The 21,243-nt window shown below is 44.0% G+C and overlaps 1 protein-coding gene across 1 annotated transcript in view; it reads left to right on the plus strand.

Annotated features, from left to right (window-relative positions):
• Nucleotides 1–1,260: 1,260 nt before the first annotated feature.
• Nucleotides 1,261–21,243, plus strand: part of LOC126413036 (heart- and neural crest derivatives-expressed protein 2-like) — a 103,349-nt gene continuing 83,366 nt past the window's right edge. The window contains exons 1-3 of the mRNA XM_050082930.1: nt 1,261–1,293; nt 4,346–4,594; nt 12,962–12,983. Of these exons, the coding sequence (XP_049938887.1) occupies nt 1,261–1,293; nt 4,346–4,594; nt 12,962–12,983 (304 nt within the window). The remainder of the gene's footprint in view (nt 1,294–4,345; nt 4,595–12,961; nt 12,984–21,243) is intronic.

Below are 21,243 nucleotides of genomic sequence, written 5' to 3' on the forward strand. Positions count from 1 at the left end.
CACAATGGTGGATGAGTGATAGGATACATCGCTTCGCAAACTTCGTGATTTTACGTATGACCAGAATTTTCTAGGTGTCTCGGCAAGATCTTTCGCTAAGGTATGACGGTGGAAGGTGTTGTATGCGTCGGGCATCGAGATTCTACTAGCCTTTGCCTGTCGACACTTGCGCGTTTATTTTGAACCGAGAGTGCAACAGCCTATGTTTCCTGAGTATTTTATGAATTTGCTTATTAAACCACGGCAGGTCTTTCTCATCCTTAATCGACTTCCTTGGCACATACGTATCCAGGGCGCGATTAACAATCAGTTTAAACTCTGCCCATAATTCCTCTGTGTCCGCCGTATTGGAACTAAATAATGTCCTGTCATTGTCTAAGTGGGATAGTAACAACTAGTTATCTGCTTTTTCTTGCATAATTACTCTCCTAGTGTTCTTTATGGGTTTATTAACCTTAGTAACCACCTTCGATACGATGACATCATGATCGCTAATCCCTAACAACCAGTAACTCCACTACTGCGATTTGATCAAACACTGTGCCAGAAGCGAAACTGTTGATGGTTTTAGTACTAATGATTAATGTCTGTGTCCGTTACACCTGCAACATCTAATACGTCAACGCTTCATAAGCGCAGCTGAGATCTTTCTGGCCACATAAGTTGCGAAACTACCGCATGCTTTGCCTGCATCATCGGCTTCTCATTGCGCGTGCGCTGCAGCATCTCGCATCAGAGATCTTACCATAACTACAACACAACATCTCACTCGTCTAGTATCCTTACTGTGCTCGTCCATAAAATAAAAACATTCGCAAAATCCTTTTCTGTTGTTGCTGTCCGTCTCTATAATAGGATACGCTGTACTCTCCACACAATGCAGTGCTGTGTTGCATTAAAAAAAAAACCTGAAGCATTTCTGACAATCTCATAATTTTTCGCCAAAAGATTAACGTTCATGGTCAGTTTTCCTCTATCACACAATGCAGTAAATTCTTCCATCATCTCCCACTTGCTCTTCTTCCTCTGCTCATCTCTCAGTCAGTAATGGCGCTTTTTTTCCACGTATGTTCATTACTCGTGTTTCATCACCTTTCTCTTTCTCTCCCTTTTCAGTTCCTTCCCTCATGTCCATTGTTACTGGAGCCCGTAGTCGAAATTTGCATGCCTGTAATTTTTCCTTATCGTTCTACGTGTCATGAACGAATATAAACAGATTTTTCTACACTATTGAAGTCTATAAGGGGCAATCATATGAAAATGACGCAGACGGAAAAGATTGGTCAGGTCCAAGTAAGGCTCGCAGACTGAGTGTTAATTGACAGGCCATATATTCTCGGACTCGAGAACCTCGACGATTTTTGCCTGTTATCGACATTGATACTGGCAAGATATTGGTTCTGGGAATCCCAAGACTTTCGAGAATGTTTTAAGTCGGATAACAAATGACAAAAGAAATATGTTTTTCTTGTGCTACAATTACAAATTAACAATTTTCTGATTTTTTCCTTAGATTGTACTGTGAAACCATGCTTCTTGCTAAATTTCATGATTATAGGTCAACGTCAGCCACGCTATAGGTTTTGAAGAGTGAGTTTGCGAGTATCTAATAAAAACCATAAATAACCACAGACCTTTGTATGTAGCAGACTTCACCTTGGTACGTCCACCAGTTCCTGCGAAAATATGTTTTTAACAATTGGACAAACAGACAGACTGACGACAAAGTGGTCCTATAAACGTCCCGTTTTTACCGATTGAGGTACGGAATCGTAAAAAGTAAGTAAACTGTTCGTTATTTCAAAAGCAATCGCCATAACTATTAATACATTTATCCCACTATGAATCAAGACGGTCAGTGCCTCAATAGAAGAATGTTTGTGGTTGCCTATGTAACCATGACTGAATGCACGCGTGCACCTCTTCGTCCGAAAGAAATTGACGACCACGAATGTCTTTTTAGGGCTCCAAAACATGTAAATTTCACGGGGTGTGTATGGAGGGAGAGCGCGGGCCCAGATATTGCCAAGGTTGTTTCGACTATGTTTCATAATTTTTCCTGGGACGCCCTTACACATCTACCGATCTCTACCCACACAATTTCTATATTTTTGTAGCCCTGAAGGAAGACATTCGTGGCCTTAGGTTTGCTTCGGACGAAGGGGAGAAATGCATTGACCTTTACGGCGATTACTTCTGAATTAATGAACAGTTTAGTTAATTTTTAACGTTCCGTGCCTCATTCGGTAGAAACGGAAGCCTTACAGGATCACTATATTGTCCGTCCATGTATATGTATGTATGTACAATTACAAATTAACAATTTTCTAATTTTTTCCTTAGACTGCAATGTGAAACCATGCTTCTTGCTAAATTTCATGATTATAGGTCAACGTCAGCCACGCTATAGGTTTTGAAAAATGGTTCAAATGGTTCTGAGCACTATGGGACTCAACTGCTGAGGTCATTAGTCCCCTAGAACTTAGAACTAGTTAAACCTAACTAACCTAAGGACATCACAAACATCCATGCCCGAGGCAGGATTCGAACCTGCGACCGTAGCGGTCTTGCGGTTCCAGACTGCAGCGCCTTTAACCGCACGGCCACTTCGGCCGGCATAGGTTTTGAAGAGTGAGTGTTAAAACTCATTTTTCTCAGGAGCGGGTAGAGGTATCAGTCTGATATTTATGTCACACAGTAAGTCTATGGTCCCTTGGCGCTGTTAAACATTTATACTTCTGAGCAAATATAAAGATACGACAATTTATGTCTTATATTTTGATACTTGCAATCTAACTCATCAAAATCTAGAGGATACTTCCCACTGACCTAGACTCACAAAATTTGGCAAGAAGCAAGGTTTTACAGTAAGAGCGAAGGAAAAAAAAAACGAAAATTGTAATTTGTAATTTATGATAGTGGGAAGAAACGTTCTCGAAAGTCATGAAATTCCCAGAACTGGTATCTTGCCAGTATCGATATCGATTACACGCTAAAATCATCGAGATTCTCGATACTGAGGCTGGATGACCTATTTATGTACAAACTTAATTCTTTACGGAATCGATAGAATGCGAATGCTACTCGGACTTGGCCAGTTTTATTGCAACTGACGCCGTTTCATTTGTCTCCCTCTTTAGTAATTCCTAAATGTTGTGTTATTAAATAAAGGCCTATGTAACTTATAACATGCTTCTCATAGTGAATGTGATGTAAGCTATGTAGAGTGCATAGTTGTACGTAAGATAGGGATGATGGCCCTGATCTTACCAAGATAAATCAACAAATAACAAGGCAGTTATTCGATGTTATCATTTCGATGTTATTTTATTATACGACAGCCAGTTTCAGTGACTCAGTACGCCACCTTCAGGCCTTAAGTGACGCTTAGGGTGTAAACTCCAGTCGTATATACGATCCCGTCAGCGGCCAGCTTCCGTAGAATGCTCTAACAGTAATGCTGTGTCATCAACCGTCAACTGTTCGTTTTGAACTGGTACTTGATGGCTGCAGACGCAACATCGCTGTTACAGTACTCTACGGAAGCCAGTTCATACATGTTGGCCTCTGATGGAATCGTTTATGCGATTGGAGTTCACCCCATCAGCAGCAGTTAAGGCCTGGAAACGGTGTATCGAGTCACTGAAATTGGTTGCAATATAACAACATAACGTCAAAACGACGGCTGCAGATGCTTCATTTTATTACGTAGGTAAACGGCCGCAATCCCGCAGACCATCAGTTAGAAGTATGGACATACAAGAAACCCCATTTGAGGAAGGATATAAAAAACTGCCTTTAATTATACGGTGATACGTTATAAATAACGAGTATAATGATCTTACTCGCCGAATAAATGGACACCTAGAGGCCATAAATAAAGTAAATAAATACAAGGTCAGAGACACCGAATGCAAACAAAAATGCTACCTGCTAGAGCTTCCGCTGCCTGCGTTATCACGGGTTTCGTACACAGCGCGCTAATGGCTACAAAAAGGGGGTTCAAGGTTGTTTACCGCGGTTAACACGGCGCACACATTTTCGCCTCCCGTCAGTTTCGCTCCCCGCTCAGTCGCCACGTGCTCTGTGTGTCGACGCGGCCGCATTTATTTGGGACCTCGCAGTAAACAGAGGCACTTTTCGTCGGGCCGCCCCGCGACAGCCGCGTGGGACCCGCTGACGCCTCCTGCCCCCTGTTGCAGGCTGCCACGGGGGCAGCGCCGGAGGCGGAGGAGGCGGCGGCGGTGGACCTGCCTCGCCGGGAGCGGCGCCGGGGGCGATGGCCGGGGGCGGCGTCGGGGGCGGCATCCCGGTCAGCGGCCTCCGGCACGGGGGCGGCCGCCAGCGCACGTGCGCCAACAAGAAGGAGCGCAAGCGGACGCAGTCCATCAACAACGCGTTCGCGGACCTGCGCGATTGCATCCCCAACGTGCCGGCCGACACGAAACTGTCCAAGATCAAGACGCTGCGGCTGGCCACGTCGTACATCGGCTACCTGATGCGCGTGCTCGCCGCCGACGCCGACCCCGCCTCCGCCACCGCCGGCGCTGGGGCCTTCCTGCCGCCCGCCGCCGATCTCTCCGGGGGCGGCGGCGTCGTCTCTCGCTCGCCCCACCACGCCCACGTACCGTCGGGAGCCAACCACATGGACGACGACGTGCGACTGGTGAGTCGCGACACTTCCCTGCACACTATGTTGCATTACTTCAGCCGAAGGTGCTGTTGTTCATCTACAAATACGTGGTGTTACCCTAAGTTTGGATTCCGTAGAAATATTGGAACACGTGAGGCAATACTGACTCTACGACTTATCTTAGAAGAAAGATTAAGGAAAGGCAAACCTATATTTCTAGCATTTGTAGACTTAGAGAAAGCTTTTGACAATGTTGACTGGAATACTCTCTTTCAAATTCTAAAGGTAGCAGGGGTAAAATACAGGGAGCGAAAGGCTATTTACAATTTGCACAGAAACCAGATGGCAGTTGTAAGAGTCGAGGGGCATGAAAGGGAAGCAGTGGTTGGGAAGGGAGTGAGACAGGGTTGTAGCCTCTCCCTGATGTTATTCAATTTGTATACTGAGCAAGCAGTAAAGGAAACAAAAGAAAAATTCGGAGTAGGTATTAAAATCCACGGAGAAGAAATAAAAACTTTGAGGTTCGCCGATGACATTGTAATTCTGTCAGAGACAGCAAAGGACTTGGAAGAGCAGTTGAACGGAATGGACAGTATCTTGAAAGAAGGATATAAGATGAACAACAAAAAAAGCAAAACGAGGATAATGGAATGTAGTCGAATTAAGTCGGGTGATGCTGAGGGAATTAGATTAGGAAATGAGACACTTAAAGTAGTAAAGGAGTTTTGCTATTTGGGAAGCAAAATAACTGATGATGGTCGAAGTAGAGAGGATATAAAATGTATACTGGCAATGGAAACGAAAGCGTTTCTGAAGAAGAGAAATTTGTTAACATCGAGTATAGATTTAAGTGTCGGGAAGTCGTTTCTAAAAGTATTTGTATGGAGTGTAGCCATGCATGGAAGTGTAACATGGACGATAAATAGTTTGGACAAGAAGAGAATAGTAGCTTTCGAAATGTGGTGCTACAGAAGAATGCTGAAGATTGGATGGGTAGATCACATAACAAATGAGGAGGTATTGAATAGACTGGGGAGAGGAGGAGTTTGTGGCACAACTTGACAAGAAGAAGGGACCGATTGGTAGGACATGCTCTGAGGCATCAAGGGATCACCAAATTAGTATTGGAGGGCAGCGTGGAGGGTAAAAATTGTAGAGGGGGAGCAAGAGATGAATACACTAAGCAGATTGAGAAGGATCTAGGTTGCAGTAAGTACTGGGAGATGAAGGAGCTTGCACGGGATAGAGTAGCATGGAGAACTGCATCAAACCAGTCTCAGGACTGAAGACCACAACAACAACCCTAATATTACCCGCTAATATCTGACAATTGACCAGGTATCTTTTGACGGTCTGTGGGCACAAGCTCTGGAACCTTTTTCAATATTTGGGCAGTTTTGGGTGTCCAGACCGAGGTTTGTCATCAATCAACAAGTCGCCATTTTAAATCGAGCAAACCACTCGGACAATTGAGTTTTTCACATAGCGTCATCTTGCTAAGCTGTTTTCAACATTAAAACAGTTTCACCAGTATTTTTACCGAGTAAAAAACAAAATTACACAGCTGCACGTTATTCACTTAAACTTCCCATAAGAAAAAACGAGACAAGAACAAAACAGCGCTAGCAAAAACAATCACTGCAGATAGCAGAACAAGCCAGGTCGACAACAAAGGCGCACTGAACTGGCAATGAGTTGCGCTATACAAACCTAGCGGCAGAAATGCGTACTAGACAAGCTCCGCTCACGGCAATGTTACTCTGTTTTTTTTTTTTTTCGTTTTTTTTGTGCCCCCTCGTACAACATCGGATCAAAACTATCCGGATACCATATGTAGTGGGGAATGGAGCTCTGTAGTCTAATTAAAATTACTTGCTATTTGACTCTTCACGCGTTGAAGATGGTTTTATCCAATCAGAGCGCGCAACGTCACCCCAGAACCGTTTGTCGTTGCCAAACAGCCACTTCATCAGTTCACTTCCAATTCCTCGACCAGCATTCTTTTTTGATATGTTTGGATCCCGAATCACTGGTCTGGCACTTTTATTTCGTACTTCATCACACGTGATAACCACACCACAAACAACACACACTCACATAACGATGCTAATGAAATACACACGTTTCATACACAGCTCTAACTAAACACTACTGGATACTTCCGTATAAGATGCGATTCAGCCTCACATATGTAATAATTGTAATCACACAGATAGGCTTACATTAAATAAGCTTCGCATTACTTCGGGCGGAACCGAGTTGTTGAAGGTTGCAATTCAACATTGCGACTGGGTGATCGCAGATAATATAATAACTCACTCAGAGGTGTCCTTTAAGCGCAATGGGTAGCCTATCAACGTGCCTTTCTGATGTCCAGTAATGGCGGCACAAAGAAGGCCCTCTGCTTGCGAAAAATGAGGTAGAATATTTTATTTTTTATCTTGTGTATATAACTGACAGTATGTTGAACCCATTTCTTCGATCTCCAAAACCCTCGGGACAACTTTTTATGGCCAAAAAAATCAAAAGTCTTAGCCCTTTTTTCAGGTTTTCGCCTAATAGCCGGAAACTGTGAGTCCTACTCACAAGGGGAAGGCCTCAGACACGGCCAACCGATTCGGCTCAAATTTTACAGGTCGCTTGTGTACAACCTAAAACGAAGGAATGTAAGATATTTTGGGTCAACACCCCCGCCTTTTTGAGTATATCACCCTAAAGGTTATGACGAGCAATTGACTCAAAATTGGAGGGATCGATGGATAATTGTAAATAGAGCATTTTCATCATGAGGTATGGGGTCCGCAAACGCAAACTTTTCCAGAAATCGTGGAAAGAACTTTCACAACTGCGTTTCTGTACCCTCATTGTAAACTCTTAGCGGCGATAGCGCAACGGCCAAGGTAACTGGCTGGGAATCGGAAAACCCGGGTTCGAATCTCGAAGAAACCTCGCCGATGTTATTCTTTTCGTTTGTATTTTTCCATATCTCAATTGATAGAGATAGGAGGGTTAATTAGGTAAGTAAATCAATAAGGAATGATAATAATAAGGTAGGCAAACTAATTTCCTAAACGCGTGACGCTTATTTACAACGAGGCACGGGAAGGAATGCACGCGGGGAGAGCTATGTTGTCCCGGTTGCCTCTTCGTCATATCGTAGTTGTGAACCTGGAAGAGTGAAGGTGTCCAGCACGAGCCTTACAGAAGTCAATCGGAAACAGTTGTTTTCCGTCATTAGGCTGCCGCGAATCTCGCGGATACAGGTAGTGATTTTTCCATCGTTTATGCGCCGAATGAAATACGTTTTGTGAATAAATACAGTGTTCTACAGTATGGCGAATACTGTATGTAGTTTGTAGTAATTAGCTCGTCTGTTTATGCCGTAGTAACTTGTTATTGTTTGTTGTGTCATATCTTTCAGGTACATAATCTGAATAATGGAGGATGTACACCCTTCGACTAGCGCTGTAATATATACACTCCTGGAAATGGAAAAAAGAACACATTGACACCGGTGTGTCAGACCCACCATACTTGCTCCGGACACTGCGAGAGGGCTGTACAAGCAATGATCACACGCACGGCACAGCGGACACACCAGGAACCGCGGTGTTGGCCGTCGAATGGCGCTAGCTGCGCAGCATTTGTGCACCGCCGCCGTCAGTGTCAGCCAGTTTGCCGTGGCATACGGAGCTCCATAGCAGTCTTTAACACTGGTAGCATGCCGCGACAGCGTGGACGTGAACCGTATGTGCAGTTGACGGACTTTGAGCGAGGGCGTATAGTGGGCATGCGGGAGGCCGGGTGGACGTACCGCCGAATTGCTCAACACGTGGGGCGTTAGGTCTCCACAGTACATCGATGTTGTCGCCAGTGGTCGGCGGAAGGTGCACGTGCCGTCGACCTGGGACCGGACCGCAGCGACGCACGGATGCACGCCAAGACCGTAGGATCCTACGCAGTGGCGTAGGGGACCGCACCGCCACTTCCCAGCAAATTAGGGACACTGTTGCTCCTATGGTATCGGCGAGGACCATTCGCAACCGTCTCCATGAAGCTGGGCTACGGTCCCGCACACCGCTAGGCCGTCTTCCGCTCACGCCCCAACATCGTGCAGCCCGCCTCCAGTGGTGTCGCGACAGGCGTGAATGGAGGGACGAATGGAGACGTGTCGTCTTCAGCGATGAGAATCGCTTCTGCCTTGGTGCCAATGATGGTCGTATGCGTGTTTGGCGCCGTGCAGGTGAGCGCCACAATCAGGACTGCATACGACCGAGGCACACAGGGCCAACACCCGGCATCATGGTGTGGGAAGCGATCTCCTACACTGGCCGTACACCACTGGTGATCGTCGAGGGGACACTGAATAGTGCACGGTACATCCAAACCGTCATCGAACCCATCGTTCTACCATTCCTAGACCGGCAAGGGAACTTGCTGTTCCAACAGGACAATGCACGTCCGCATGTATCCCGTGCCACCCAACGTGCTCTAGAAGGTGTAAGTCAACTACCCTGGCCAACAAGATCTCCGGATCTGTCCCCCATTGAGCATGTTTGGGACTGGATGAAGCGTCGTCTCACGCGGTCTGCACGTCCAGCACGAACGCTGGTCCAACTGAGGTGCCAGGTGGAAATGGCATGGCAAGCCGTTCCACAGGACTACATCCAGCATCTCTACGATCGTCTCCATGGGAGAATAGCAGCCTGCATTGCTGCGAAAGGTGGATATACACTGTACTAGTGCCGACATTGTGCATGCTCTGTTGCCTGTGTCTATGTGCCTGTGGTTCTGTCAGTGTGATCATGTGATGTATCTGACCCCAGGAATGTGTCAATAAAGTTTCCCCTTCCTGGGACAATGAATTCACGGTGTTCTTATTTCAATTTCCAGGAGTGTAGTTGGGAGCCTGTCCCAGACGATGGCAAGCGGGAAGTTACCGGCGCTGTGTTTTGGTTTGTAAAAGTGTTGTAAGACAGATGCATTATCAGTGCACTACCGGAAGCAGGCAGTTCTGTTTCTCGGCGTTCCAGATTGATAGGAGCGGCTATCGTCGAGCGATTTTTGGAGCTGACGAACGAAATGACTTTCGTTGATACTGAAGTACTATACCATGAAGACGAAGCAGAAGGTGATTCAGTGGAAGATATCCCTACTAGTGAATCGCAAATTAGTCATAACAATTCGGAAATCTCCACGTCACTGGGAATATGTGCTTCATCTGTTCCCGATGAGTATTACGAACCGGTTACTAAACGATTGAACTACGGCGCTATACCCCTTGAAGTAAAAGTAAAGGCGGCAGCGCTAGCCAGGAATCATCCAAATTGGAACTTACAAACACTGCAAAAGAATGGAGCAACAACAGCCCTGAAAAGGAAGGAGGACTTGAAATTGTGGGAAAGCGATATCGTTAAAGGAGGGACAAGATACGACAAATACCAGGCGATAAATAAGTGGACATACGACAGATTTGTCGAATCTCGTTGTCATAACGAGAATGTAACAACGAGAATACTTCAGTAGTGGGCTGCAGGTGCAGCGCTTCAATATTCGGCCAACAAGGATTTTACGTTTGCTGCATCATTATCTTGAGCAAGAAATTTCAAATCGGAGTATAAAATTCGTCAACGGCATGTCACTAAATACGTCTCTCCTAAGGAGGTACAAAATATAGTAGATATACAGAAAGTGGCGGCTCTTTTCAGCATGCAAACGGCGTCACTTGTGACCAGTTTTAATCGTGATTACATGATCAACACCGATCAAACAGGATGCGAGTGTCGAGTGAACATTCGACGCACGTTATCGCATAAGGGAGAAAGACGAACCCTTCTCGCAGTTGGTAGTAAAAACAAACTAACACATTCGTACACGACGCAGTATGCCATAACAGCCTCTGGAAAAGGGTTGCCAAAGGTTTTCCTGTATTTACAAGAAACGAATGTTACATTTGGTCCTCGGGTTATAGAAGAGGTCAATCGTTTAACCGACTCGTTGAAAAATGTTTACATTACCTGCTCCAAATCCGGGAAACTGACGAATGCGATTTACAGAACATTTCTTGAGAATGTTTTAAAACGGAACGTTTACGATACCAAGTTTTGTCTAATATTGGATTCCTGGAGTGGACAAATTAATACTACAATATATGACACATTGTTTATAGATAGCGAGGGTCAGCCGACGTACACAGTAAAAGTAATACCGTCAAACTGCACACCTGTGTGCCAACCATGTGATGTTTATTTCTATCGCCAGGTTAAAAACTTTATTTCCAGGCTTCAGAATTGCAGTGTGCTTCTGGAAACCCAGCGGGAATTGCACAACCGCACGGATGCAATAACTATTCACAGCATAATTCATAATCAACTTTCAGCACCGATTTTTCAGGCAATGATATCATATGCGTGGTACGCATCAAAATTAATTCCCGAAAAAGACATATTTTTAAATGTAAACCAAGTTTGTTTTCCCGCCGACTCTTCGGAAGGAAAAGTGTAGATGTCGAAAGATTGCATTCATTAGGTGTTCTTGGTGCCGTGAGTATATTTGTTTCGAATGTTTATATGACAAGTACCATCCATCTAGTTGTTTGAAGAAAAGTGAGGACACGTAACGGTGGCTGGAAGAACCACTGTAAAGTGACCTGGAGTATCATTTTAGTTGTTTACTATCCCAAGAGCTTTGAGAAATTTATTTGCCTACCTTATTATCATTCCTTATTGATTTACTTACCTTATTAACCCTCCCATCCCTATCAACTGAGATATGGAAAAATACAAACGGAAAGAAAAACACCCGGTAGGATTCTCCGATTCCCAGCCAGTTACCTTAGCCGTTGCGCTATCGGTGCTCCTGGCGAACAAGCGTTTACCATGTGGCTACATAAGCGGCAGTTGTAAAGGTTTCTTACCTCGATTTCTGGAAAAATATGCGTTTTCGGACCCCATACGTGATGATGAAACATGCTCTATTTACAATTATCTATCGATCCCGCCATTTCTGAGTCGGTTGCTGGTCATAACCTTTAGGGTGATTTTCTCAAAAAGGCAGGGGTGTTGACCAAAAATATTTTAGATTCCTTCGTTTTAGGTTGTACACAAGCGACCTGCCATATCTGAGCCGAATCGGTTGGCCGCGTCTGAGGTCTTCCCCTTGTGAGAGTATTGCTCCTACCAAAATGAAAGAACATTAAATTTTGCGTCGAATGACCTATTTAAATGCAAAATCGGTGCAGCCGTTTGGCCGTAATCAGTTGTCAAAGTTCGTTCATTTTTACCAGCTTGGCTTAAAAGTCGACTCCGAGCCTGTAACTCTAAAGCGGCTACTCCAAATGAAAAATTTCAAGTTATCAAAGCTGTAGAGCGTGTAATTACGATGCATAGTTTCTGGGTAATAGGCGAAAACCTGAAAAGAGTGCAAAATTTCTTTTTTTTTTTGCCATAAAAAATTGTTCCGAGGGTTTTGGAGGTCGAAAACTTGGATTCAACTTACTCTCAAATGCATACACAAGATAAAAAATAAAATCTTCTACCTGGTTTTTTGCAAGCAGAAAGTACCCCGTTACTGGACTATGAATGTAATAGGTTCGAATCTCATCAAATGCTGTATTTTTTAAATTTTTGAACCAAATCAAAAGAATTTGATTTTCATTCTTAATCAGTTAATCGGTTTAGGTACATTTTTTACTTCTAATTATTTGCCACGACATTTTCATCATCGTATCTACTTTTTTATTTGTACTTGTTTTTCTACATATCATTCTTTTTTTCGTCTGGAATCTGCCTGTGTCATCTATAATCTGCAACCAAGTGCCAACGAGGATGGCTGACTGGTTTGTAAAGGGGCATTTCGTGCAGCCAGTGAGAAGACAGATTCACATAATCAATGATAGCAAGAAATTACAGTTTGCTTTTTACGCTGAAACCGAACCTTTTCTGTCTTGAATTTGGTCGTAGGGCTTAGCTTTAATAGCCACGAACAAAACGATCGTGATTTTAGTTCTTCCGCAGATTGTTGACTACCGCACATCTTGAGGTTGTGATTAGCTTGGGTCGTGACTTGAAATTTAGGACAACAAAAGTCGTTTCCTGCCGCAGTTGTGTCACTGGCCGCCGACAGAGTATCTCGCATTTCCGACATGCCTTCTGGCGGCCACTCCCAATATTGCTCCGCGTTGCACATCAACAGCACTTGTGAAGCGCCGTGTTTGTATATTATCTATAACAGAGCGATAGCCGGCGCCCAATGCGGCAGCACTCTAGAGCCAAGTGACAGACAACTATCAAGTAATTTAAAACAGAATATAGATATCACTATCAGCAGAAAAGCAGCAACAGCACAATGCGTCCGTCAGGAGAGCTTAATGGCTTCGAATGTGGACTTGTCATTGGCTGTCGCCTGAGTAACTAGTGCACCAGTGACAAATGGTTCAAATGGCTCTGAGCACTATTGGACTTAACTTCTGAGGTCATTAGTCCCCTAGAACTCAGAACTACTTAGACCCAACTAACCTAATGACGTCACACACATCCATGCCCGAGGCAGGATTCGAACCTGCGACCGTAGCGGCCGCGCGGTTCCAGACTGTAGCGCCTAGAACGCACCAGTGATATTTCAACCCTTTTAAAACTGCCCAGGTCGACTGCTGCAGATGTGATTGTCAAATAAAAACGCCAATAAACTACCGCAGCTAAACCAAGACAAGTAGACCTCGTGTACTGACCGTCGAACATTGCCACATGAGCGGGAGGGATCTATCGTGAGTTCCAAAGTACTAAGAGAAATCCAGCTATCGTAGTTACTATGCATAGGAAGTCAAAAAGAATGGGTACAATACTGTAACAGCTCTTCATAAACCTCACATTTCTGCGGTCGGTGCTATGCAACGCCACGAGGCAGTGGATGAGTGGGAACGAAAGATCTGGACGGATGAAATACGCTACGTCCTGTGGGAATCCGATGCTGGTTTCGGCGAATACCTCGAGAACGTTACATGTTATCATGTGTGCCAGCAGAGAATTATAGGAGAAGTAGTGTGACGGTATGTAGATGTTTTTAGTGGTTTGGCGTAGTCCACTTATCAGACTTAAAAATTCTAGACGCGGATGCGTATGAACACATCTTACGACATTGCGTACTGCATAAGCCGGCCGTTGTGGCCGAGCGTTTCTAGGTTATTCAGTTCGGAGCCGCGCTGCTGCTACGGTCTCAGGTTCGAATCCTGCCTCGGGCATGGATGTGTGTGATGTCCTTAGGTTAGTTAGGTTTAAGTAGTTCTAAGTCTAGGGGACTGATGACCTCATATGTTAAGTCCCATAGTGCTTAGAGCCATTTAAACCATTTCTTTGCGTACTCCATACATCAGAGGAACAGTTCGGAGACGATGATTGTCTATATCGGCATGGCAACGTACCCTGGCATAAAGCATCTGGCCGACACAGTGTCTCGACCTGAACCCAATGGAACACCTTTGGGTTAAGTTAGAAGGCCGAATTAGTTCCAGCCACCAACATCCAACTTTACTACTTCTCTGATTTCAGCGAGAGTAGGCTGCCACTCATTCATAAACCTCACTGAAAGTGTTCCATAAGGTGTTTAAGCCGTCATATAGGCGAAGGGTGAACATACCCAATATTAATGCCAACTAACAGTTGTCCAGATACTTTTGATCAAATAACATGTAATCCGCAAGCCCCTTTACAGTACACAGTGCGGAGGGGGGGGTTCGTACCAGTATTGTCCATTTACTGTCCTGTTCTATTCGCAGATTCAGAGGGTCAAACATGACCGCTTAATTGCCTCAGAGGCGCCCTGAACTGCCGTATCTTCCATCTTACTCACGTGATCCAAAGAGCAGACCGTTATCTTTAGGAGTGTTGAGAGAACAACTGAAGTTTCCGTCTAACTATGGTTGAGGCAAGTGACCGAGATGTTGAAAAAACTTAACAGTGATGTGACACTCTATGACGCTTGGAAGAATGAGGAGAATCATTCACAACCAGGACGTCCTCGAAGTGCGAATGTGGGAGATAAGGAAAAGGAAAATCTCGAGAGATTACCATTCAGGAAAAACTGACATAATCTCCAAGGGGAGAAATACGTATGATATTTCAACAATTTTATTGCTGGACATGATCACTTTGTCTGCCTACAGTCAGTGATATGACTTATTATTACTTGTGCATACACAAGATGCACAGCATGCAACCCATGATAATGACAGTGATGTCTTGGGCATGCACGACATCTTGGAAACAACGGATGCATTTGAACAGGTAGAATGTGTCTTCCGAGATTTCCGAAAGGCTTTCGGCACTGTACCACATAGTCGACTAATAGCAAAGATATGACTGAAATATGTGACTGGCGCGATGAAGATTTCGCTAATTGCACCGAATACGTTACAGTGTACGGTGAATGTTCAGTAGAAATGTTCGTGTGCCCCAAGGAAGCGAAATTGGACCTCTGATTTCTTAGTGAACAGAAACGATTCACGAGACAAGATCTGTAGCGCTATAAAAGTATTCGTGACGATGCTTTTGTCGATAGAAAAGTATCACCGGCGGAAGATCGCGTGAAAATACTGAAAAACTTAGACAAAATTTGCACTGAGAGTAATGAATGGCAGTGATTCTATTCGCTTATCGGGCGAATACAAAATAACTGCCAATATGCCTTTGTACGGGCCCTAATATCTCTTAAGTCATTCTTATATTGCTACGCGAGATGTAGTGGCAACATAATGGCCGCACAGATTTCTTTGAATACAGGTTCTCTAAAATTACCAAATAGGATTTCGCAAGAACTATGTCATCTTCCTTCCAATGTATTCTGTTTAATTTCCCAGATCACTTGTGTTACACTTTCTAAAAGGCTATACCAACCGTGCCAATTGTCATGCCTACTCCAACATTCGGAACATTGGAATAATACTCTAGAGTTTGTCATACAAGCATCTTGTTTGCCATTTCCTTTACAGATATGTTGCACTTACCCGGAAGCCTTCCTACAAATATACGTCTTCCAATCACCTTCCGTAATTCTGAAGCCACGTGATCGTCCCATTTCATATTGCCTCTTACTAAAAACTGTAAGCTCCGTCCCCAGGCCCTTGAGGGCCCATATGTGCCAACCGACCGCCGTGTCATCCTCTGCCAATTGCGTCATTGGATGCGATATGGAAGGACGTAGAAAAAACCGCTCTCCTGGCTGTTGTAAGTTTTCGTGACCAGGAGCCCCTACAGCAAGGTCGAGTAACCTTCGGAAAATGCTCAAGTCGATGGTTGGTGAAGTGACTGTCAAGTGAAAATGCGAAAGAACGACACCTACGAGTGATTAGCAGTGAGGAATCACGATATACCAAATAATAATGGGTTTATTTAAGCCACGAAGCTGAGTGCACCCAGAAACAGACCTATTCCTATCTCTCTCTCTCTCTCTCTCTCTCTCTCTCTCTCTCCTCTCTCTTCGACTTCAAACCAACACTTGCAACCTATAATTATTTGCTGAATGTATTCCAATCTCTGTCTTCCTCTATAGTATTTACCGCTTGCAGCTTCCTCCAGTAATTTGGCAATTTTTTCCCTGATGTCTTAACAGATGTCCTGTCACCCTGTCCCTTCTTTTTCCAATGTTTTCCAGGTATTACTTTCTGCGGAGAGCTTCCTCATTCCTGACGTTATCAGTCCATCTAATTCTCTTGTAGCACCACATCTCAAATGCTTCGATTCTCTTCTGTTCCAGTTTTCCCACTGTCCACTACCATACGATTCTGTGCTCCAAGTGTACATTCTTAGAAATTTCTTCCTCAAATTGAGGCCTATACTTGATACAAGTAGACTTTTTACTAGTGCTAGTCTGCTTTTTATGTCCTCCTTGCTCCGTCCATCGTGCGTTATTTTGCATCCTAGGTAGCAGAATTCCTTGACTTCGTCTGCGATATCCCACCAAGGAAAAATCGGGAATCGAACCCGGATCGTCCAGCTGGCAGTCAGCTCCGCTAACTACTCGGCTCCAGAGGCAGACTATCACTGAAGATATGATGTGAATTGCTCAAGATGTTCAGCACCAGTATTGTGATCAGGTACTACCAGGATAATTACCCATGTTGTAGGCATTACTTTGCGAGGGCGTGCTGAAAAGCAATGCCTCCGAATTTTTGTGCGGAAACACTTAAGGCTTTTTAAATAAAACAAAGGCTGTTAACATTCTAAATCTTTATTCTCCATGTCCACATATTTGCAGACCTCTGCCACTAGACGCCTTCGATTGTATCATGTAATAAGACAGTGCGTAAGAAACAGCATGCTGTAACCGGCTTTGCAACATGATGAGTTCGTCCATACCTGGAGTAGGCTCTCCTTCAGTACGTCAGTGCCAGATCACACACGAGCGCTGCGACATCTGCAACAGTGTAACGTCTTGGGTTCACTGTCATCGATCATCGTCCATAGCCTCCGGACTTGGCACCAAATCTGTTTCCAAAACTTCAAGAACACCTTCGAGGACAGCATTTTGATGGTGATGAAGCGGTGTGAGCATCAGTTAGTTGTCGCTCCGTCAGCAAACATTGTACAGCGCCGGCACCAACAAACTGGCCTCATTTTGTGAGAAATGTGTTTGTAGCAAGGATGACTATAACAAGAAATAAATCTGTAGACATGAAGAATAAAGATGTAGCATGTTAATAATGATTGTTTCATGTAAAAAGCTTGAGTTTTCGTATAAAAAATTTGGAGGCATTACTTTTCAGCACGGCCTCGTATATTTATCCACATTTGAAGTCAACTGCTATTCGTTAAACCAAGTGGAAATTTTGTCTTTTCTGCATTTCCATGCGATAGTCCAACGGCCCTATTTTGGTACACAACAGCTTCGTCAGCGAGCAATCCTACAATGCTGCTAATCCTATTTGATAAATCATTGTGTCTTTTGAGTACATTAGAGGTCCTATTACGCTTTCTTGGGTCGGTGTTACGTTTCAGGATAACGAACTTGGTTCAATAGTCACGTATTCATGGAGTCATGAAGAATCTTATCTTGGTTGATAGTAGATAATGTGGTGCAGTGTAGGACGTCTTTCGGAAATCTAAGATGATGGCATCTGTCTGTTCACCTCTATCTGTTGTTTGTCAGTTGTCCTGTTTGAATAAAGCTGGCTATGTCTCACGCGAGTGAGAAGCTTTTCGAGACACTTATGATCTTCCATAAGGGAGGAAATTTGTAAGCTAATGAAACTGCTAAGAAACCGCACAGTGTTTGAGCTTAGAATGTGTTCTAGCAACCCCGGCTAGTGTTCTAGCGCCATACGACGGGTTAACGTGGTTCATTATTCGTCTGTAATTCGGTGCATAAGATGTTCTACTCTCTTCGTAAAGCAGAGTGACTCACCGTCTTATTCAGACGCATGGGACCATTTGCTACACAAGTGATTCTAGATCAAGATGAGTCAGCGTTCTAGGCAGAGGCTTGGAACTACAGGAATTGCCAAAAATAATACTAACACCTACGTAATAAAAATACTCAATGGAACATTGTTCACTCGCAGCATGTAGTGCTGTAACAGACTACGTAGTAATGGCTCTAAGCACTATGGGACTTAACTTCCGAGGTCATCAGTCCCCTAGAACTTAGAACTACTTAAACCTAACTAACCTAAGGACACCACACACATCCATGCCCGAGGCAGGATTCGAACCTGCGACCGTAGTGGTCGCGCGCTTCCAGACTGTAGCGCCTAGAACCGCTCGGCCACCCCGGCCGGTGACTACGTAGTAGGCGAGAACGTTATCACGTTTGTTTACGGCTAGCTGCAATAGGAGTCAGGTGGGCAGTTTGTAATTTTGACACCTCTTTACAGCTAATGTCACGGTTTTCTCAGGATTCGTTTCTCAGTATCTGAACGTCTACCCCTCTAGGCGATAGAGGAGCTGCCGAGTCGACATTAATAGAAACCTGCAACAAACAGGGAAATGCGTTATCTGTTAAGTTCTAGTTGTGGGTGAAAGCTGTAGCCAACTGACAGGTTTTGAACAAATTCTGATCAGAATGCGCAAGGAGACAGCGTCCTATATCTTTGATGAACACGCGTTTGCAGGAGATTGAGTTTTCATAAACTATGTGACGTGAATTTTGTGCATCAAACAATCACAATAGAACGGCCATTTCTAAACTGTTACAAAATTTGTGTGCGAGCTGACAGATTTGACATAATAACAATGGGAGAACGTCATACGGCCAGCAGACTCATTGTTCACATAATTCATGAGCAGCACATGGCTTTACGTTTGGTGAAGAACAGCAAAACCCTGTCAAGTTGCCTCGTCCTTTTGTGGAACATGGAGGGTTTCAGCGATGCTATGGAGCGTGTGTTTTTTAGCTTGTCCCGCACGGGAGGGGCAAATCGCTGTTCTAGAAGACCGCCTTTCTCCAACACTGCAAATTGTTTTTATGTACAGAATTAAGTCTATTCTATTACTAGTTTCATTCTATTACTAGTTTCATTTATTTGCAAATTTCATTTATGTGTGATCGATTTCGAAGCATCTACAGGATTTCAGAATGACAGATTACATTACAAGGATATATTTCCGGTGGCTTATCACATCGATCACAGTGCTGAAGTGCCTGAAGAAGAAGCCGTACTTGCTCTGAAATCGACAGCAAATAAAAACAATAAGCACAGCTGAGTGAAAGCAAAATAGTGAGAGAATAGCCACTATTCTTCATAATATAACAGTTCGCATCTGACGTCCCCTGTTCCGACGCTATAGAAATGACAAGACTGCACACTGTATTTCCTGGTGAACTAGTTGTGCATCATGACTAATGCAGCCATACCATTCTGGGACCTCATCGAGACACTCTGGGATGGGGGTGTAGAAATGAAGTAAAAATTTTACTTAATATTACTTTTTATTTAGAACGCAATTACGTGGAACTTGTTGCAGCAGATGAAGTCGGTACATCATATTTTTCGCAAGATTTCACCTTTTTCAACAAGCCTCTTTCCATCCTTAGGCATTTTCATAAGCTATGATAAGTGACGGTAAACCGTCGACAATTTCACTTTAGTCATCGAAGAACACGTCGCTATACACTTCACTCCCCGAGGGCGCAGTAAACACTACAAACATTACTAACTCGCACTCATTGTTCGTATTAGATTCTTCCGCGCGGCGCTGCTTAAATAGTTCCGGCCACGTGCTGCTGGATAAGTCTGGTATTTTCTCGAATGATGGCGCTAGATCAAGAAGATATTTCCCTCGTCGATGCCGGATACGCAACATGCAACGCCATCTGTGAGACGATCTTGTCAACATAAACTTGGTGGCATAAATAAAACTAACTGAAGCTGCATTTACATGTTGCGTTAAAAGACGGCGCTACTTCATTACTTGAGCCAAGATCGTAACAGTATTTTTCCAAAATTTGGACAGAATTAGGTCATGTCGGGATGTCGGGACAAGAAGATACTAACGGCGACGGTCACGATACATCGGAACGGATGACAGCACTAATCGCGACGGCAGTTCTCTTATTCACACGTCTGCAGTTGTCCAAGTCTATTTTACGGTTTGCTGTCGTGGTCTGATCTCGATACATAGTTGAATCCTGAAGGTGCGTTTTGGAAAACTAAGTAAGTGTGCAGCCGATTTCCGACTCCAAGGTCACTTCCTCAATGGGCGGCCATTTTGTACGATTTGGTACTTAACACTCTGAATTTCATGTGGCAGCTCTAATTTGACAAGAAGATGACCGACAGTCTGATAATAAAGATTTTGTCTCTGTTCACAGGTGTAAAAAGAATTCGTCCAGCCCTTGCAACACTAAAAAGAAAAAAAAAATTGAATTGTTGATGAAAACGATACACTGTTAGGAAAGGAACTCACCGCTTCCGAACAGTAGAAAATACACGAATATTGCACATTACGAGACGAGAAATGCATTTATCTTGTAGAGTCTTGCCCCGGAATAGACAATGCACCCCGATAGGAGATAGCACTCTCATTATTACAAAAATAACCACAATACAAGACATGAGACACTCATAGAACCTACTAAAGCGCACTCATACACTCAGTTCCAAAGATCGCCTGCGCAAGACCATAGGGGACAGTCAGCGAGAATAAAATATCGCGGAACCCCACAACCTTAATACCTGTGAAAAATGTGATAGAAATCAATTCAGACATTTCACAAATTAAGTGCCCAGTTCTCGCAGAGAAGAACACGATGGAAACAGCTTTGAAACAGTAACGCATATGTACCGAATCGAAGTTATACTCGTACGTTATGTGTCCACAATTGTGGTTCTCTCTGCGCTCATTTTCTTAGTGCAAACCTGCTTATTTAACGCAGAAATTATTCTGAGCATCTACAGATAAAAAGTACTGCGACACTGGGTTTAATTGTAGACGAGTTTATAGATTTACAATATATGCTAGAAAAGTCTGGCATTGCGAACCATGTCTGTTGCCGATATGCAACATGATGTGGAAATAACTGGTGTGAAGAGTTCTTTTGAAGTCCACTGAAACTACGCATTATCCAGACAATTCAGTCTCGCTGATGCTCTAGCGCCTGAAGTTAGGTGAACTTTGCCT

The sequence above is a fragment of the Schistocerca serialis genome, chromosome 7 (assembly GCF_023864345.2).
Source record: "Schistocerca serialis cubense isolate TAMUIC-IGC-003099 chromosome 7, iqSchSeri2.2, whole genome shotgun sequence".
Taxonomy (NCBI): domain Eukaryota; kingdom Metazoa; phylum Arthropoda; class Insecta; order Orthoptera; family Acrididae; genus Schistocerca; species Schistocerca serialis.